Raw genomic sequence first — 21,672 nt, forward strand, 5'->3', positions numbered from 1 at the left:
GAGGAGTGTAGAATTAAAGAGAGGTACAGTATTATCCGTTCCTTCTTTTTTTTGTCGTTTAGCATGGGATGTTGTGTCATCATGATCTCGATCATGTCTATCTAGGTCTGGATCAAAAGATCCATAAGTGGACTGTTTAATTTTGTCCATCTTTGCTCCTTTTTGCCCTGGGAGGGTGGCTTTCTTCTCCCAGATTTCCAGCCCCGCCACGTGGAGGCAGGAGCGGTGCCACCAGTGACCAAGCGATAAAGGAAGGTTAGTAGTTAGTGCGTTAATAAATAATCCTATGTACAAGAAGAAAGGTGTCTTTCCTTTCTGTTAGGTACGCTAAATTCTTTACTTTAGAACAGCAAAATTAAATAACTGTGAGAAACGAAGGATCCTACTATAATTATCAGCCGCTCTTTGAGAAAATTGCTTTAATATCACTTAGAAATCACTATAGTCACTCGCTTGGCACTCGGGGCCAAATAATACACAAGTACTGACCTTCTCAAAATGAGTAAGAATGCAGTGCTGAATGTAATTGAAAAGAAAGAGGTGTGCAGTTACAAAGAAAAATACCATGGTAACAGCCAGCAGATGACTGCGGCCCATTTTTCTGCTGTATGGAGTAAACCAATAAGTTGGTGCTGTGTTTGAGACATTCTTAGTAAACAAAAGAAGTGGCTGAATCAAAAAAAATCGTATGTGTACACCATACACACACAAAAGATGTTTTATATGTAAACATCTTTGACAACACTGTTAAATTTCAAACAGCTAGAACCAAAATCATGAACGATGTAATTTATGCTCATGCCCACTGCTTACTATACTGAATCAATGTTAGTGATAAATAGAATACACACGCCCACTGTTCACTCTACCAAATCAACATTTGGAAGGGGTTAGGCCAATAGCCTAATTACCCATTTGATTGTAGCCATTTGTTGAATAGTATGATTGCAACAATACAAGTTTTTTTTTTTTTTTTTTGTTAGTTGGCATATCGGCTTCTGTGGCCATAATGCATCTCCCAAAGTACTGATCCAAGCCCGAGGCAGGATGCGAACCCGCAAACAATACAAGTATTTGTTTGTTATTTTGGTTTTTAGGAGCATTAGCAACTAAGGCCATATTGCTCCGGGGATATGCGGTGGTCATTCCCTGACCTTTCCGCATTCTCCATATTCAGTGGTTACAGGCTCGAATCCCAGTCCAATCAAGAAGCGTGTGCTATGCACTGCTGCTCCTGCCCACCTGGCTACAGAGGCACCACACATATTTGTATTGTTACAATCATACTATCATGTTGGATCATGTCACTCTGTCATGCTTTGTCGCAAATTACACAAACAGTGCTACGAGATCTGCAAGAAACAACAGTAACCATGCATAACACGGTATAGAAACTATGATGGCTCAGGATCTCAATTGTACAAACACGAGGTGGTAATACTGCACATTCCATTTCGCAATGAAGAAACAGATACTGTCAGAGATGAAATATGTGAAGATCTACGACGACAGTGAAGAGCTCACACTAGATTGTAAATTGTATGAATCAGACTTGGATGGTCGCAAAACGATTGAAATATGTAAGACAATGTGTCAAGACAACAACAACGTTGACCCTGACAAAGCATGCAGTAATGACCTGCATAACCTTGTAACGTGACTGTGAGAAAAAGACGACAATGAAGAGTTCATACTAGATTGTAAATTGCATGAATCGGACTTGGACGTTCGTAAAACAATTGAAATATGTAAGACGATGTGTCAAGACAGCGACAAAGCATGCAGTAATGACCTGCATAACCTTGTAATGTGACTGTGAGAAAAAGACCCCTTTCAAAACTTTTACAATCATCCAAACAGCGAGATGAATGAGAATCGAAAGCTCACCACGCTCAACCGACTCAGCACAATTGCAAAGAAATGCAAAAACTTGATGACCAATGAGGACTTTCGCAACTTAATGAGAATGACCAGTTACAAGCAAAAGATTCTACTCATACCTGTAATTTGGAGTCTGTTATCTCCCACCTGAGAACTGATTCAAATATTCTTGACCCCAGGCCAGCTGGTTGTGGAAAAACATTTATGATTTGCCTCTTGATGGAAATATACAACCGATTCAGTACTGCAGATAGGTACTGTAATGTCTACATTACATGCACTTCAACTGGTAAGGCTGAAGTGCATGTTACGCCAGCTCTGAGCACATTCAAGATCACTGCCCTCAAGATATCCATTTCTCTGGTTACCAAAAGGTTTCTGACCTGGGTGGCAGTGGTTAGCCCAAAGCAACCTAAGTGGTATGCCCCAAATCATAAACGTTTTTCAGCAACCAGCTGGTTTATGCCAGCTCTGAACACATCCAAGATCACCTCCCATGATCCTTTGTGCAATCTTCTCTCCTGATTCCATTTTTCTTTGTTATGAAACTGAAATTATGTCAAATGACGTCATTTCCAGTCCCAAAATTGTGACAAATTGATTTTACTACCGCCCAAAATTTAGTAGATGCCAGCAAAGATATTTACACATCAAGAATGAATCAGTGAAGCGGCTTAAGGGACCAAAATATGAAAATTTTGAGGATGCCTTAGTTATTTGGATTGGAAAGGTTAATGCAAGAAATGGAATGGTAACTGATAAGTAATTAAGGAGCAGGCACAATTAATGGGAGAATTTGTGTACAGCAATGGCTGGTTGCATCATTTTCAGCAGTGCCATCAATTGATTCAATGAAACAAACATGGAGAAACATCTGAGGTTGACAAAGAATCAGTGGAATGATATCTTGAAAGAGTTTGATATTTTTACAAAATATCATCAGGAGAAATTTATAACATGGACAAAAACAGCTCTCTTTTATAGGATGTAACAAGTCAAAACAATATGAAGTGGCACTTTGAAAGGGTGTAAAAAAATAAAAGCAAGAGTCACCCTTACATTCTGTACAAATGCAGACGGGAGCAACAGAGGAACTGTTACTGTAATTGTAAGGGCAGAAAAAACCTTGTTGCTTTAAGAATTTCAACCCATCAATTTATGTCAATTATAGACAAATAGTAAAGCATGGATGACTAAAGTAAAATTTTGTAAGTGGCATCAAAATTTCAACAAGGAAATGGGAATTTAAAACAGCAATATACTTTTGCTCTTAGATAATGCTCCTTGCCACAGAGAGCAGTGGAGCTTAATAATGTGGCGATCAAGTTCCTGTGGTGTAGGAAGCCTGCACAATTAGGAAGTATCCACAGGTTTCCTACAGCCTCTTGATGCTAGAATTATTAAGAGTTTTAAGGCACATTATAGGTAACATCAGGTGAAGAAGACAATAGAGAGCATCGATAATTGTTCATCTGAATTGTCCTTGAAAGACACATTGTATGCAATCAAACTTTCATTGGATGAAATTTCATGGAGAACAATAAGTAACTGTTGGACTCACACTGGGTTCATCGAAAAATTTCATCTAGATGAAGCAGAAGATAAATCTATCTAGTAGTTGCAAATAGCCATGGATGATCTTCCAATTGTGAATGCATCTATGTCTCCTGAAAAATTTCTTCTATCGACCAAGAAGAACCAGCTTTTGGATAAAATGACAACCAAGGAAATTGTGGAATTAATACAAAGAAATGAAATTTCATTTGACAGTGATAGTGAAGATGAGATAGAAGTTAGTGAAAAGGCGACAGTTAAGGACGATTTTTGGCTGATGCTACATAAGCTCATACACTTGCTTTCTTGCATCACATGCTTCTACTACTACTACTTGAAAATGAGTGACCTATGAATTAATGGCATTTTTGTCATTTGGATATAGGATAGCACATAAATAGAAAAAAATCATTTTTCGGACTAATACTAACCCAAACTGAAGCCACCTAGGCAACCATAATAATGTCTACAGAATATAATTATAATTTTCTTCTTTATACTCCGGCATGACCACCAGGTCAGTAGAGTTTACAATAAATCAATTGATACAAATCTTAACCATATTTATCAGTCACGGGCTTGGACCCCGGTCCTCTCAAAGAATGTGTGCTACTCCACCTAAGTAAAGCCATTAAGCTAACCTAAAATTACCATCAAATAAAGAAAATAATAAAATAAAAAAAAAATTAACACTTAATTCACATAAATAAATAAACTCATTGTAATATATGCATACTGCATATTAGTGCTATATTATTGTAAATTACAACAAATTGAAATCTGCCTAACTCAATCTATATAGGAACAAAATTTATATATAGTTAATTTTAAGTTTATTTACTTATAAAATTCAAAAGAGCAGAGCATTAACTATTCAAGTTTAAATGCATATAAATAGTAATGCTTATATCAACTATTTAGAGATAACTACAGGACACTAAAATCTGATGCTGAAAAAAAAAAAAAAACAAGCCTTTTTTAGTAGTTCAGATGATATTTAACTGAATATTGTGCATAATGCAATAGACAAGTGGCCTGGTAGACTGAATGACTATATAAATGCTGGAGGGTGGGCATTTTAAGTGACATTGCTAAATTCATATTTGTTTTTATAAAATTTATTTATTAATATAATAAATTATAAATTATTAATTAATAAAGTACTAATTAATTAATTAGCTATCCAAGATATCAACATTTCCAGTAACTAATAATTTGTCTGAACAAAAACTCTATATATAGTGTTGATATAAAGCTAACGTCTCGACACCAAATTTACATGAGCATTGTACTGTATATGAGGGGTGATCATTTAATTCGTGGACTAGTGCAAGATCTTATGGTTAACATGCGAACTTTCCACAACTGCCACAAGAGGAGATCTTCCTGATCACTACTGAGCAGACTCCATGCACACATGCCAGTACTTATCAAGCTAGTGTTGGGTGAAGAGAATTTTTTTAGCCGCATGTCACTGATGATTGTTTTGAAGCAAGTATCATGTTGGATATACCGATTGAACAGCAATATGTGATTTGTTATTGTCTCAGATGGGGCATAAACAGTTAAAGAGATGCATGAAGCATATTGAGTGCCTTAGTAGGAGCCATATTTAAATGGCACAAGTGATTCAGTGAAGGCTGTGAGTCTGTTGCAGATGATCCAAGAAGACCTGGTCAGCTTTCCTCCTCAACAACTCCTGAGCAAATCGCAAAATCCCAGGAAATCTTGAATGAAGACAGATGAATTACACTTTGTGAACTACCTGTTAGAATGTCCATTTCATACAGTGGTGCTCACAATATGAATATTGTGAAAGATCACCTGAAAATGTCCCAAATCTATGCCTACTGGATTCCGCACAATTTGACTCAAGAAACAAAAACAGCAAAGAGTAGAGTTGTGCAAAGAAATGTTTGATTATTTTGAAACACAGGGTCAAAACTTCTTAAATCGAATAGTGACGTGATGAAACTTGGATTTTTCAATACGATCCAGAGCCAAAACAACAGACGAGGGAGTGGAAGCACTGTGATTCACCAAGACCTAGGGAATTTCGAGCTTCTCATTCGGCTGACAAACAAATGGTTCTTGTATTTTTTGACATAAAAGGCATTCTTGTTACACATTTTGTGCCTCGTGGAACAATTTTGAATAAGGAAGCATACTCTGAGGTTTTCAGAGTCAAACTTTGTCGTGTCATTTGTGAGAAATGTCAAGGACTTTCTGGTGTGAAGTGGTTTCTCCATCAAAATAATGCTAGGTCCTATATGGCTAATATTGTGCAGCCAGTAATCAATGCCCTAGGTGCCAAGTTTCTGCCCCATCCCACTTATTCACCAAACTTAGCCCTGTGTGATTTCTTCCTGTTTCCATGTCTGAAGAAAGCTCTGAAAGGCAAGCATTTCATGTTCAACAATGCTCACAGCGCAATTACTGTTTAATGTCATCTTTCTTTTTATATGTGGCGCTCAGGATCAACAAAACCAGTGGTGTATTCGAGCCGGAACGCATCAAAACGACGTTCTGGTGCTTTTTTCTAAATGTCAATAAAAAAATCATTAAATTTATATACCTAATGTTATGAAACAATGGCATAATCAAAGGGGAGGGAGAAATATCTATTTTACCCATTGCTACTAAAAATATATATTAATAGTAATCTTTAAAATTAAAAGATTTCTTTAAAAATTTATTTAAAAACAAAAATATAAATTTTGCAATTAAACTTGAACGTTTCTTACTAAAGCACAATTTGTTAGATAAAGAGATCCAACGAATGAGATATACTGTGATGAGTGTGAAAGCTGCATTTTGATTCACTATGAGCTGAACGCTAGAACTGGTTGTTTTATGAACCGTGAGTCTGAAGTCTGATTCAGTTACTGTACATTCGATGTGGCGTTATCATATAGTCTTCTGGAGAATGAGCGTTCCGGTACTATTTTTTTTTAAAATATACCTCTGAGCAAAACGTAACTTGGCCTGTTACATAACTAAGTTCACATATATATTTCCCATGCTAACCCTAACATTAAAACAAATGAAACTTAATTAAAAACAAATGCTGTTTTTGATGGTATTCATGCTTAGAAATCTGCTTCTTCACAATTCTTCTGAAATTCCATACTGAAAAGTCCACAAAAATAAATTAATAAAAAAAATTTTAAATAAACTCTAGAAAAAAATAAATATATAAATCTAAATATATATATATAAATAAATATATAAACACACACACACACACACACACACACACACACACACACACACACACACACACACACACACACACACACACACACACACACACACACACACACAGTGTTCACTAAACTGTGACCATCCCATCCATAAAGGCCTCTGCCACACAGCTAGCAGTATAAAAAGTTGAACAGCTTCATATGCTAGAGAAGTGGTAATGTGCATCTGGTCAGACAGGCCAAAGTGTTAAAGTAGCAGTTATGAGATGTAGTAAACATATCACGAAGTTTCAAAAGGGCATGACTGTGAGAGCTCAGGCATTGGGTGCTTTCATATCAGAAACAGCACTTCTTGTCGGTTGCTCACAGGTCACTGTGGTTAAGGTGTACAAAGAATGGTATCAAACAGGTCAAACCACCTCCTGTCAACAGAACTGTAAAGGATTAGACAAGGTGGATGTCTGTGGTGAGTAAAGGGTGCAGTGCACTGTATGAGCTCAATGGTAGGTCAATGTGTGACAGTTGACACTGCAATACAATATGGGGAATGCAAGAACAATATCCCAAATGACGATGTCTGACACACTCAGATGGATGGGTTCCCCAGCAGACAACCCAAAAGACTCTCTCTCCTCACTGGTGATCATCACAGAGATAGTGAATGCTGTGGTTTCAACCAACATGCTGGATGGAGACTGCAAATGAGTGTGCAGGATGAGTCCAAATACTGGTGCCACACACCAATTGATACATTCATGCGTGGCACAAGCAACACGAGTCCATAGACACAGTGAATGGTGGCCACTATCCAGGCAGATGGTGGTGTTTGCTTAATATGGGGCATATTTTTCTGGCAAGTACTAGTACCCCTGGTGCATATGGACCAATTTTTCATTGGTGTAGTCTACTGGCAACTCTTAGGAGACCCATGTGCACCCTACCACATTGCATTTTTTCCCAGACAGAAATGGGATCTTCCAAGACAACAATGCACCATGTCATTTGGACTGCACTGTGCACAAGTGGTTCAAGGAACACAGCGAGGATATCATACATATTGATAGGCCTGCAAATTCATCTGAACTGAATCCAACTGAACACCTATGGGATGTTTTGGAATGAGAAGCGAGGTGTATAAACACACAACTGTCATCTTTTCTGTCACTGTGGAAAGCCTTGCAGGCAGCATGGCTGCAGATCCCTATGGACATTTGACATCTAGTAGATGTCAATGACTAGGTGAATAGTGGCTATTATCCATGTAAATGATGGCCCAACACTGTATTAGCTGGAGAGTCATGACTCAGTGATCACTTTGTGTATACATATACATATTATAAACCTTACTTGTACACTAACCTTTGTATTAAAACTCAAAGTATGCTGGGGTAGATCAACTGTAAATTTGGCTTTACTTCCAGTTACACCCATACTGGTCACCTGTCCCATCTGTGTGGAAATAAGTAAAATGATAATTAAATTATGCTGTTATTCAGAGCTTTTAATAGCATCTGTGATCAGTATGATAAAATCTAATATTCCAAATAAACAGTAAAGTAACATGTTTTTTTACAATTATAAAGTTTTTAAGACATCATGACATGTTTATGTTGTGATGTAATAAAAACTTTTCTCCTATACAACAAAGGAATTATGCTGGAAGCTGACAAAAGGGCTAATATAAAGGATTCAACAAAACAATAGTCAAATTTTAGAACACTGTTAAGTAGGTAATTTTAAATCAAAAATATTACATTAACATGTATCCAATTATTAAGGAGTATAGAAGTATGAGAATTTTGTTTTTCCAAGTTATAAGATACCTTCCCATTTCCCCAACCCTCCTAAATAACAGATTGGTTCACCTGATTAGTTAAAATACTTTCATCGATTGTATTATAGCAAACCCTTCTGTGATTAACTACAAGCATATGAGGTGTGACCAACAAGTTCAGGGCATGAACAAAAATTTGGGAAATGAAGCTTACCAGCTATTTGGATGAATCTTTTTCAAAGTAGTCTCTTGACACTGATTGCAATGCTTCAACTTCCGGAAGCATTCCTGATAAGCTTCGTTTGGAACTCCTAATAGTTACTGTGTTGCATTCTGAAATAATTTGCTCAGTCATTGCTAAACTGTGATCCTTTAAGGCTTTAAGTTTGGAAACAAAATTACAGAGGGCTAAATCTTGTAACAACAGTGGATGGGGACCACAGGGATGGACTGCTTTACAAGAAATTCTTAAATAGAAAGTGCCAAGTGTGTAGGGTCATTGTCATGATGTAAACACCTTGAAGCCTATTTTTCTGGCAATTTTTAGCTTCACACAATTGCATAAAACTGTTCTGTAATATTCCTAGTTCACTGCTTGACCATGCAGAACAAATTAATAGTGATTAACAATGCTTTTAATTCAAAAAAATATGATAAACATGATCTTTGCATTTGATCAAGGTTGTCTTGTTTTTTTAAATCTTGGAAAAGATCGAGTCTTTCACTGAGAGAACTGCGTCGCTATTTCCATCACTGTTTCCACAATTTGTTTTCTAATGATATGGTCCAGCAGCAGATTCTAGGAGTTTGGTAAATAAATTTGATAAATTTGAGGTGTTGCTCAAATCATCAAAGGCGGATATTGTTGGAATATCAGAAATAAGGAATGCAGAACTGGAATTTGGGGAGTACAATGTGTACAGGAAGGATAGACAGGATAGCAAGGGAGGAGGGGTTATGCTATTAGTTAAGAAACACATAAAATCCAAGGAAGTGAAGCCAGTCAACATCGCTGGACAGTGCAGTGTCGAGTCAGTTTGGTGTGACATAAGCATTGGGAGATCAAAATTGAGAGTAAGAGTGTGTTATAGGACTAATGACTCTGATGAGTATAATAAGAAACTGTACAGGGAAACAGAGTGGACCAGTAAATCAGAGAGCCTTATAATGGGGGATTTTAATTTCCCATATATTGACTGGAATTTGTGGTTTGGTCACTCACACACTAGCAAGGCTTTTGTGGATTTATTGGATGATTGTTTTCTACATCAGCATGTTCGGGAGGTAACTAGAGAGAGTAATACATTTGATCTAATTATCAGTAGTGATTCTTCATGCATTAAGAATCTGCAGATAAAGGAACCACTAGGTGGCAGTGATCAGAGTGCCACCTAGGAGTTCAAAATGGGAGGCATTCAAAGAATTTATCTTGGAAGCTACTAAGCTTAGCATTAGCATTAGCACAGGCATTTGATGCAAGAAAGCAAGCTTATGCAGCATCAGCCAAAAAAAAAAAAAGAAAAAGAAAAACCCACTTCCACTTCACCCCTCTGTTCGTTCAAAATACCTGTCCAGCTGAACCTTAAACTTATTTAGGCTATCAACCTCCACTACAAGGGATGGAAGTCTGTTCCACCAACCAACCACCCGCTGGCTAAAGGCAAATTTCCGCACGTCTATCCTACATCTGTCTTTCCTCAATTTGAATTTATGCCCTCTCAGGTGATTTTTCTGAGCTAGAGGAAGAATCCCATCAGCATTGAGCATGCTCAAACCATTCAAGGCTTTATACACCTCTATCAGATCACCTCGCTGTTACCTAGTCTCCAGACACTGTAATTTGCAAAACTTAAGCCTTTCTTCGTAAGAGCACCCCTTTGTTCCATTCACTAATCTTGTTGCCCTTCTCTGTACTCGTTCCAGCAGCTCTACATCCTTCTTGAAATGAGGCCTCCAGACCTGTATACAGTACTCTAGGTGTGGCCTGACCATTGCCTTATACAAGGGAATAATCACTTCCTTATCCCTGCTGGAAAAATTCCTGTATATCATTGACAATACTCCATGAGCTACTCTTGCAGCCCGTCTGCACTGCTCAGATATCTGCCTGCACAACCACCCCCAAGTCCCTTTCATTCTCTACCACTGTCAGTGTAGTACCACAGAGTTGATACGTTGCTCTGGGGTTGCTGTTTCCCCATGTGAAGCACTTTACATTTGTCAATGTTAAACTTCATTTGCCACCTCTCAGCCCATCTGCTCAACCTTTCCAGATCCTGTTGCAGTAGCATAGTGTCAGTAGTGTCCTTGACAACTATGCCAACCTTTGTATCGTCTGCAAACTTGGACATTAAGCTTGATATACCCATCATCAATATCATTTATAAATAAAGAAAACAATAATGGACCCTTACATACCAACATACATAAGGCTTTACATACCAACTAATAAATATTGTTCAAGGTTTAGGCCTAAATGAATGTCAGATGAACTAATGAGAAATATGGCCGAGAAGAAAAATGCATGGGATACATAAAAATTAACGGGTGACATGGAAGCCTATGATGGACATAAGCTGGTGTGTAACCAAGTCAGAAAGGAGATTAGGCAGGCAAAGGCAGATTATGAGAAATCTTTGGCAAAGGATGCAAAGAAAAACAGCAAAGAGTTCTTTATCTATATAAACTCTAGAAGGAAAGGGATGAATCAGATTGGTCCATTGAATATTGATGGTTCAACTGTTGATGATCCTGCTCAGGTGACTAACAAACTAAATGAGTATTTTGCATCTACATTCACACATGAGGAGTTATTCAGGGAGTGGAATGCCATAGGTGAATTTAACTCTGGCAGTGAGCTAGATGAGTTTACATAAAAAAGGTACCTGGGGTGGATGGGATCTATCCAATTATATTAAAGGAGGCAGCAAAGGAAGTAAGCAAACCCTTATCCATAATTATGAGACTACCTTGGACTTGGAGAGGTACCCATGGACTGGAGATGTGCAAATGTGACCCCAATTCACAAACAAGGATCAAAGGAAGACACAAGTAATTACAGACCTGTTAGTTTAACTTCTGTTCCAGGAAAATTAATGGAGGCACTAGTTAAAGAAGCACTGCAGGATCATCTAGACATGCCTTCAGTTATAGCTTAGACACAGCATGGTTTTAAGAGAAAGTCTTGCCTGACCAATTTGATTGTATACTATGCTGTGGTCATGAAGCAACTGCATGCAGGGAATAACTTTGATATCATATATTTGGATCTTAGAAAAGCTTTTGATACTGTTGCACATGGAAGACTGCTGCACAAATTGGAGCAGTGTGGCATTGGATGCAAATTGCTGCTATGGATAAAGGGATGGTTGAGTGGGAGAAGACAGAGTGGTAATCGATGGATGCTGCTCATCATGGACTAATGTTATTAGTGGAGTCCCTCAGGGTTCAGTGTTGGGTCCATTGTTGTTTCTGTATTTATAAATGATATTGATGATGGTATATCAAACTTAATGTCCAAGTTTGCAGACTATACGAAGGTTGGCAGAGTTGTTAAGGACACTAATGACAGTATGCTGCTGCAACAGGATCTAGAAAAGTTGAGAGTTGAGCAGATGGGCTGAGAGGTGGCAAATAAAGTTTAACATTGACAAATGCAAAGTACTACATATGGGAAGCAGTAACCACAGAGTAATGTATCAACTATGTGGTACTACACTGACAGTGGTAGAGAACGAAAAGGACCTGGGGGTGCAGGCAGATATGAAGCTTTCTGAGCAGTGCAGATGATCGTTGCTCATGGTGTCCTATTAATGATATACAGGAATTTTTCTAGCAGGGATAAGGAGGTGATTATCCCCTTGTATAAGGCAATGATCAGGCCACACCTTGAGTACTGTATTCAGGTCTGGAGGTCTTATTTTAAGAAGGATGTGACACTGTTGGAAAGAGTACAGAGCAGGGCAATAAGATTAGTGAATGGAACAAAGGGTTGCTCTTATGAAGAAAGGCTTAAATTTTGCAGATTACAGTGTCTGGAAACTAGGCACCTGCGAGGTGATCTGATTGAGGTGTATAAAGCCTTGAATGGTTTGAGCATGCTCAATGCTGATGGAATTCTTCTCTTGCTCAGAATAATCACCTGAGAGGGCATAAATTCAAAATTGAGGAAGGACAGTTGTAGGATAGATTTGCGGAAGTTTGCCTTTAGCAAGCGAGTAGTTGGTTGGTGGAACGGACCTCCATCTTTTGTTGTGGAAGTTGATAGCCTAAATAAATTTAAGGCTGAGGTGAACAGGTATCTGCAACAAAAACAGGGGGTGAAATGGGAGCGGGTTTTTTTTTTTTTGGCTGATGCTACATAAGCTTGCTTTCTTGGATCATATACCTCTGCTAATGCTAATTCTAATGTGATGAATCCTAACATGCAAGAATTGATCATTCTCTATGATCATATGAGGTAAGGACGACAGACACAAAGTTGGCCAAAATGAATTGCATTCATATCTTGTGTTAAGATAGCTTGCCATTTTGTTAACAAAAATACTAAAAACCTTTCAAATGATAAAAACGTCAATCACTCCTAATCAGATTGTTGTTGTTTGAGAACTATTGATGCAAGAGCAGTAATATAAGCTACAAGGCTATAATATGCCTAGTCTAGGTTAGAGAGTTTCATATTTTGAATCTAGGTTAGAGAGTTTCATTTTTCATTTTTCTTGATGTTGATTAGAAGGAATCCAAGATTTTGTTTTATAATTATGTAGCCTTTTCGTACATATGTTTTGGTAGTATCTGATTAACTTAAGGAAGGGGCTTAGAGGGGAATAGGCATTCTGTGTGTTATCAGACACTCAGTCTAAAACACCGATGGATCCAATATCTTTCTATTTCAGAAGATTTAAGAGAAGTCCAGTTGGCCTACCTCCCTAAAATCCACTCATGCACACCTCAATGGTAAGCTCTCTTACGCCACTTAGGTGCAATGAATGTGTAGTGGTTCTCTTCAAGATGCCTGGTCAGCGTGAAGAGGAAAAGAATAAACCCTCCAGCACATGATAGCATGACGAAACAAATGACCCTCAGTCCCCAGCAGCTTTCACTCCCCTCTTATGGCAGCGAGAGGATCAGAGTGGAAGCAGAGGGTGCTAAGAATCTCCAAGTATGACCAGGCTGCCAAGCACGGAAACTGAACTTGGTCTGTTACAATGTAAGATTGTTCATCTGTGAAGACAGGATATTAGAGCTGGAAAAGGAATTAGGAAATGTGAATTAACATATCATCAGTTTGGCTGAACCAAGAAGAATTGAATCACTTATAAGTTTATCAAGTGGAAATCTGCTGTACAACAATGTAAACAGTGAAAGGAGCGAAGGTGGAGTTGGCTTTCCGGTCCATAAAGATGTAAAAAACAACATTTTGGAATTCAAAAGTATCACCAAGGGTCTCAAGACTACTACTCAGGATTTCTAAAAGGTACAAGCTGAAGGTTATAATGATTTATGCACCAATATTGAGCCATGATGATGAAGAGGTTGAAAAAACATACACCAAAACAGACTTCTAGATGAGAAGAAAACCCACTATACACTATCATTATGGGGGGGACTTCAAAGCTAAGGTTGGAAAAAGACAAAGCAGCACAGAAAGGGGAACTATTGGAAATTTTGGAATTGATAAAAGAAATGAAAGAGGTGAAAGACTTGTGGAATTTGCAGAATCTTGAGGAATGTTGTCGGTAATGAACACTTTTTTCAAGAAAAGAGTGAACAGAAAGTTGACATGGAAGAGCCCAAATTGATTAAAAACTAATCAATAATAAATGATGTTACTGTCCTGAACAAGGTAAATGTTAGAAGTGATCAGAGAATAGTAAGATGCACATTTGATATAGATGTAAGAAAAGAAAGGAAAAAACTGACTCGAATAATTAATACAAAGGTCTTTGAGATAACAGAAGAGGAGAAAAAGCAGTATGTACTGGAACTTAAGAACAAGTTGGAGCTTCTGCAGACTGCTTAGGACCAAGATATTGACGAGGAATATTACAACTTTCAGAAAGTGATAAAGCTCAAGAAACCTATAGTTAAAAAGAAATCCAAAGAAGAACAAATTAGTCAGGAAACACTTGTCATGATGAACCGAAGATGACAAATGAAGAGCAAAATAAACACTGACAAGGAGAAAATTCAGTATACTGAGTTATGCAAAGCCATTAGAAAGAGACTCAGAGAGGACATAAGAAGATTTAACACAAGAAAATAGAACCAGCATTAAGGGAAAACAAAGGACTTAAATCAGCAGCCATGAGCAGTAATACAGAAAGACAAATGATACTGAAACTGATGAATAGAGATGGTGTACTTATAAATAGCAGAGAAGGCATAATTCAAATAGCAGAAGACTACTATAGAGAATTACACAAGGAGTGAGGAAATGATGCCAGCAGTGGGGAAGATGGATCGCAAATTAGTAACACTTACGACATACCCGATATCCTTCCTGATATCCATGACACAAAACTGGCAAGACTCTTCACAAAATGCATTAGAAAAGGTGTGATGCCCAAGTAGTGGAATAATGCAATCATAGTTTTGCTGCATAAGAAAGGAGATAAATTATAAATTGGAAATTATAGACCAATTAGTTTGTTATTCCACATCTACAAGTTGTTCACAAGGGTCATTACTAACAGATTAGAAAGAATACTTGATGAGAATCAACCAAAAGAGCAAGCTGGCTTTAGGACAGGATTCTCAACTATGGATCACCTTCATGTAATATCACAGCTAATGGAGAAAGCAAATGAATATAAAACAACTATGCCTGGAATTTATGGATTATGAAAAGGCATTTGACTCCAAACAGCAAATGGCAATGTTTTGGGCACTGGAAAGACAAAGCACAGACATCCCATACATTATGATTTTGAAGAAAATATATGAGAACGCCACCTCCTTTACCAGACTAGACAGTAGCAAATTTAAAATTGAGAAAGGAGTTCAACAAGGAGACACAATATCTCTGAAGTTGTTTACTGCTGCCCTTGAGGAAGCTTTCAGAAGATTAGACTGGCCGCAAAAAGGAGCCAATGTGAATGGAGAGTACCTAAACCATTTACGATTTGTAGATGACATTGTTAGAGGAAAATCTTAATCAGTTATGTACAGTTAGTAAGGATTTTGGACAAAGATGAATATGGTTAAAACCATATTCATTATTCATCATCAAAACAAAAGTAATGATGAACAAGTATGCCACAGAAAGGGATATAATGATTGAAGGAGCAGTAATTGAAAAGGTGGAGTCATACACTTATCTATCATCATTACAGCTAATGACTAGACAAGTCATTAGCTGTAATAATGATGAATGGATGGAAATCAGGAGAAGAATAAATTTTGGATGGATACCATTCAGGAAATATAGTCACATACTGAGGAGCAATATCCCAATTTGTCTGAAACACAAAGTAATGAACCAATGTATACTACCCACCATGACTTATTGAAGTGAAACTTGGGCACTCACCAAAAGCATGGAAGAGAAGCTGAGAACTACACAGGGAAGAATGGAACAAATTATATTGGGAATCAGACTGTTAGATGAAAAGAGAAACACATGGATTAGGCAGCAAACTCAGGTAAAGGACATTCTTATCAAAACTAAAGAAGTAAAATGGTCTTATTATTATTATTATTATTAGCCATATGGTACAAGGAAGCCTGAGGCTTATGCTGCACCAGCCAAAAAAAAAAAAAAAATTCCCCGAGTTACCCCCTGTGAGAGAGAGAGAGAGAGAGAGAGAGAGAGAGAGAGAGAGAGAGAGAGAGAGAGAGAGAGAGAGAGAGAGAGAGAAGAATAAAGGAATCACCAAGAAAGAGAAGAATGATGATATCCAGCTCAGGACCCTGGGTTTGCCAAGCCCATACTCACCAGATGTGAGCCCCCGGGGTCTTGGGCAGGACACATAGCTCAAAGACATGATGACAGATGGACTAAGAAAATAACAGAATGGTACCCAAGAGGAGCTAGAAGAAAACCTGGAAGGCAATGATGGAGATGGACAGATTAAATTCATAAGTTTATGGGTAGTAAATGGCTGGCAATTGCACAAAACAGAACGAACTGGAAAGTTGCCGGAGAGGCCTTCACCTTCAGTGGATTGAAAATGGATGATGATGATGATGAACTTAAGGAAAAAGAAAACGTTGTTAATATTTGGCCGGCCATCTAAAATTGTTTTTAGCTTTAGGTTGCTTTGTGCATTCATTATTGTTTGAAAGGCTCTTATAGATTCTCTATTAAATCTTGGACAGTTCACCATGAAGTGATGTACAGTGAGCGGAACTTAACAGCTTTGGCATTAAGGAGGGGTCTTCACCTCTGAGGTAGGTAAGAATGAGTTATATGGGTATGCACGATTCGTAATCGAGCAAGGATCATTTCTCTGTATCTGTTGGATTGGCAGCTAGTAGTCCATGGTCGAAGCGTTTGTTTAGTTACACAAAGTTTGTTGTTGGTTTGATCTTGCCAGTGTTGTTGCCATTGTTTTGAACTGCTTTGGTGGATTAATAACTTGTAATCGGTATATGGTATTGAGCGAAAGGCATAGTCAGAGGCGGAAGCAGCTTCTCTTGCCGCTTTGTCTGCTCTTTCATTTCTAGTTATTCCTGTGGCCTGGAATCCAGCAGAATCTGATCTTGTGATTTCTTTATAACAGCTTTGATACTGAATATTGGACCTGTTGTAAAACTGGGTGTGCTTTGGTTATTGTTTGTTTGTTATTTGGTTTTTAGCAACTAAGGCCATATTGCTCCGGGATATGCAGTGGTTGTTCTCTGACCTTTCTGCATCCTCGTATTTGGTGGTGCGGTGTGCTTTGGTATTGGCATTCTGCAAGGCAATGACAGCTAAGCAAGTCAGAGAAAATTATGCTGTCTGCTATCTGTTTATGTTTAATTTTGTATAATGCCATCAAAATGGCTTGCAATTTGGCTGTAAAGACACTGCATTCTTTTGGAAGTTGTTGGATGAGAGTACAGCCTTCGAAGTGAATTGCAGCTCCTACACAAGTCTCTTTTTTTTGACCCATCTGTGTATATGAAAGTGTGATGTTCATATTGTTCTTCGTATGCTGCATGTAGCTGCTGGTAGTTTGTTCTCAGAAGAGTGTTTCCCCCAAGGATTGAAAGTGCAGGTCATATGCAGGTTGAAATATAATCCATGGTGGAATGATCTGTGTAGTCGTACTAGTTATGCTGTCATAATTAAGCTCTCAGCTTAACAGTAAATCTTTTAGACGGATGTTGGCAGGTTGATTCATTTGTGGGTGGGCTTGGTATAAGTTTTCCCAGTAAGATGAAAACAGAACCTCTTTATTTGGATGATCGGCAATGGATTTTATCTTGACGGCATAGTGTAATAATAAGTTCTGTCGTCTAAGTTGTAGTGAAGGTTCATATAGGTGAAGTGCGAAAAGCTCCAAATGCTATACAGAGAACACTGTGGTGTATGGGATCTAACCATCTCGGTGCACTTGGCCTTGTGGAGCCATAAACAGGCTCCATAATCCAACTTGGAATGTACTATTGCTTGGTAAAGTTTAAGAAGTGTATGTCGATCTGCACCCCAAGTAGTTGCAGAAATAACTTTGAGTAGGTTTAACTTCTTGATGCATGAATGTCTTAGTTGCTTAATATGTTCAAGGAATGTCAGTTTCTTATCAAACAGAACCCCTAAGAATCTTATGTTTGGTACAACTGCGAACATATACCCATCCAATTTAAGCTCAGGATCAGGGTGTAGGTTTCGTTTTCCTACAGAAGTGTATACATGTAGTTTTTTGTGTGGAAAACCCGGAAGCCATTTGTTTAAACCCATTTGCTTATTTTATTTATTGCTCCTTGTAGCTGCCATTCTATACTTTGCATATTCTGAGAGTGATAGGAAATACTGAAATTGTCAATGTATAAAGCGTTATCAACAGGTTTAGTATATGTTCAGTTATGGAGTTTATTTTGATAGCAAAGAGGGTAGTGCTAAGCATGGACCCCTGAGGCACACCCTCTTCTTGTGTGAAGACTTTTGAAAGAGTATTCTGCAACCTAACTTGAAATGACCTGTGGCATAAGAAATTTTGAATATATTTAGGAAGATATCCAAAGTGATATAGGTTTTGGATAATTCCATAAGCCATGCCGTATCATAAGCTTTTTCTATATCGAAACAGATCATTACGTGGTGATCTTTTCGGATAAAGGCATTGCACACACTGTTTCCTAATTTGACAAGTAAATCTAGTATTGAATGATTTTTCCTGAAACCATGCTGTACTGGATTGAGAAGGTTATTTCTGTTCAAAAACCATGTTAGACAAGCATTGATAATTTTCTCCATAACTTTTCCCAGGCAACTTGTTAGAGCTACTGGACAGTAGTTATGTGGGTCAGAGAGATCTTTCACCGGTTTTGGGAAAGCAAGAATTATTGCATGACGTCAACTGTCTGGAAATTGTTTTTTTAGGAAGATTCTGTTATATAGTTCTAGTAATGCCATTTGGGATTGATCATCGAGTTGCTTTAACATCATATAGTGAATGTGGTCTGGTCCTACAGCACTCGTGCTTTGTCTGTGATAGAGCATGTTTCAATTCATGGAATGTTAAAGATAAGTTGTACTCTTCATAATTTCTTGTGGAAAAATTCAGTTTATGTCTTTCTATTCTTGCCTTGTATATTTGAAAACTGGGAGTATATGAAGTGGTCGCTGATATTTTGGCAAAGGTTTCACTCAATGCATCGATTATTTCTGATGGCTCTGCAGTGACTTTTCCATTCCACTTTAGGATCAGAGTTGGAGTAATCTGGTATCTATTATTCATTTTTTTATTAATTTTATTCCAGACAGTTTTAGATGGTATGGAACTTGTTAATGTAGATACAAATTTTATCCAGGATGCTTTCCTACTGGTTCACCTAATATATCTGGCTCTTCCCCGTGATCCTTCTTGAATAATACGAGGTTCTCTATATGGATATCTTCGAAAAGTATTCCAGGTTTTGTTTCGCTCTTTTTTAGCCTGCACACATTCTGCATTCCACCATGATTTTGGATGTGTTGGAAAATGAGACGATGTTTTTTGGACAGAGTTCTCAGCAGCTTGAATTATTTTATTTGTTACATATTGTACTGCTGCATCTAACAGTTTTTGCTGCTTGATGGTATCAACATTTAGTTTTGCAAAAGATTTATAAATTGCCCAATCTGTTTCATTTATTTTCCATCTGGGAGTTTTACGTGGCTTGCATGTGGTTCCTAATGCCATGGTGATGATTACTGGATGGTGATCGCTACTGAGAGGATCACTATACACTGACCAATCAAGCATTGGAAATAGTATTGAAGAACATACAGACAGGTCTATAGCTGTAGTATTTCCTGATGGAAGATGTGTATGTGTGGCATCGTTCAACAAATTTAAATCATTCTCGTCTATCCATTTTTCAATTTGTTTTCCTCTCCGATCTGTGGTTGTGTTACCCCACACAGAGCTATGCTATGCTCATTGAGGACACCTAGTATACAGAAGGGGGCCTTACCATGTCTTCTCAATCCTGCTGTAATAAATCTTGGTTTGGTGAAACATAAATTGTTATTACTGTTATGAGGGATCTAGTGGCTATGCATACTACAACTGCTTCAAGGGTTGTGTTTAGCAGGACAATCTGGGAAGGAATGTGAGAATTTACTAGTATTGCCACATCACCATGGGTTGTGCCGCCTTTTACTCTGTCCTTTCGATATGCTCTATTTTAAGGTAGAGTCTTGAGGTCTGAGGTAGGCTTCTCGTAAGCAAAGTCATAGCAGTGCATACTGTGCAATCAGATCGTATATGTCACCTACATTAGTGCGGAATCCTCTACAGTTCCACTGGATTGTGGTTTTCATTATTTAGTTTTGGAGAGGTTTTCGAACTGTTTCCTAGATGCTTTAAATCTTTCACACATAGGTTTTTCCTTTTTGGGGAAATATTGTTTTCCGGTATCCATCTCTTCTTGCGCAAAAATCTCTAATACTGATTTGTCTGCTTGGTTGTTCGCTTCTGTCTCCATTTGTTCAGTTGACTTCTGGCTTATAACATTACATTTGCCTTGCAGGGCTTTCATTTCTGAGTATTTTACATTGGGAGGTACAGATAGTGGTGTGCTGCTGAGTTTCTCTTGATGTTCACTATGATGCCTTCTGGGATGCTGTAAATAGTGCTCATGCCCAGTCTGAGATGAACTTTTTTGGAGGAATTGTAAAATCTGTTTGGGTTTCTATTGTACACCAATTCGTTATGACCTGTGCATAGGAAGGTCTGTTTAATATAATCAGGAGTACAGTTCTCTTAGTTTCTTGGTATGTGACAGAATGTTGTACTTTATACCGTTGAATCTGCTTTTCTCTTTTCCAATATTCACAGTTCTTGGAATAGGCAGAATGGGCCCCCTTGCAGTTTGGACATTTCAGTTTTTCGGCTGAATAGTTCTGATTACTGTGCTCCTCAGACCCGAAGTTGGAACAAATGGCAACAACACAATGGCATGCCATTTGTGAATGACCATACTTTTGGCATTAAAAGCAGAGGAGAGGATTCAGAATGTATGGTCTGATATAACTATTTAGTTATCCGGCCTTCACAGATGTAGGCATGTTAAAAGTCAGTATGATATTTCTGGTTGGGGTAAGTGTCCCGTCTCGAGTAATTTTAAACCTTCTCACCTTCTCTGATGCCTTGATTTTTAAGTTCATTTTTAATTTCTTCTTCAGAGACGCTGATAAGGTCCCATTCAGAAATTACTCCTTTCAATGTATTTAGCGTATTATAGAAAGACCTTTATTGGAATCCCACCAACTATTTTAATTTGAAGCAGTCTTTCTGCATGTTTGGCATTTGCTGTCTCAACTAGTATGTCACCTGATTTTAGTCACTTGACATTTTTTGGTGTTCCAGCCACACTTTCTAAACGTTTCTGGATAACAAATGGTGACAGTTTTCCTAATAGCTGTTCTGACGTAGAATGAAAGACAATAAATGTAGGTGCATGAAGCAATGTCACGTCCTTTTTTTGCCTTTTAGTTGCAATAGTCTCATTGTTCTCATTTTTCCAACTCAAAGGAGTCAGATCTTTGGGATCCGTTGGGATCTATAGTGAAATGTGGCTGTAGTTTGGATCATTGATGTTTGCTCCTTTTAGCCCTGGGAGTGAGAGCTT

The 21,672-nt window shown here is 37.9% G+C and overlaps 1 protein-coding gene across 1 annotated transcript in view; it reads right to left on the minus strand.

Moving 5' to 3' along the window:
* tweek (transmembrane protein KIAA1109 homolog tweek) overlaps positions 1-21,672 on the minus strand; it is an 806,203-nt gene that overhangs the window by 447,154 nt on the left and 337,377 nt on the right. The window contains 1 exon segment of the mRNA XM_090388226.1: positions 7,998-8,087. Within this exon segment, the coding sequence (XP_090244352.1) occupies positions 7,998-8,087 (90 nt within the window).

The sequence above is a fragment of the Mastigoproctus giganteus genome, chromosome 2, assembly GCF_048544385.1.
Source record: "Mastigoproctus giganteus isolate SK-2022 chromosome 2, ASM4854438v1, whole genome shotgun sequence".
NCBI classification, from domain to species: domain Eukaryota; kingdom Metazoa; phylum Arthropoda; class Arachnida; order Uropygi; family Thelyphonidae; genus Mastigoproctus; species Mastigoproctus giganteus.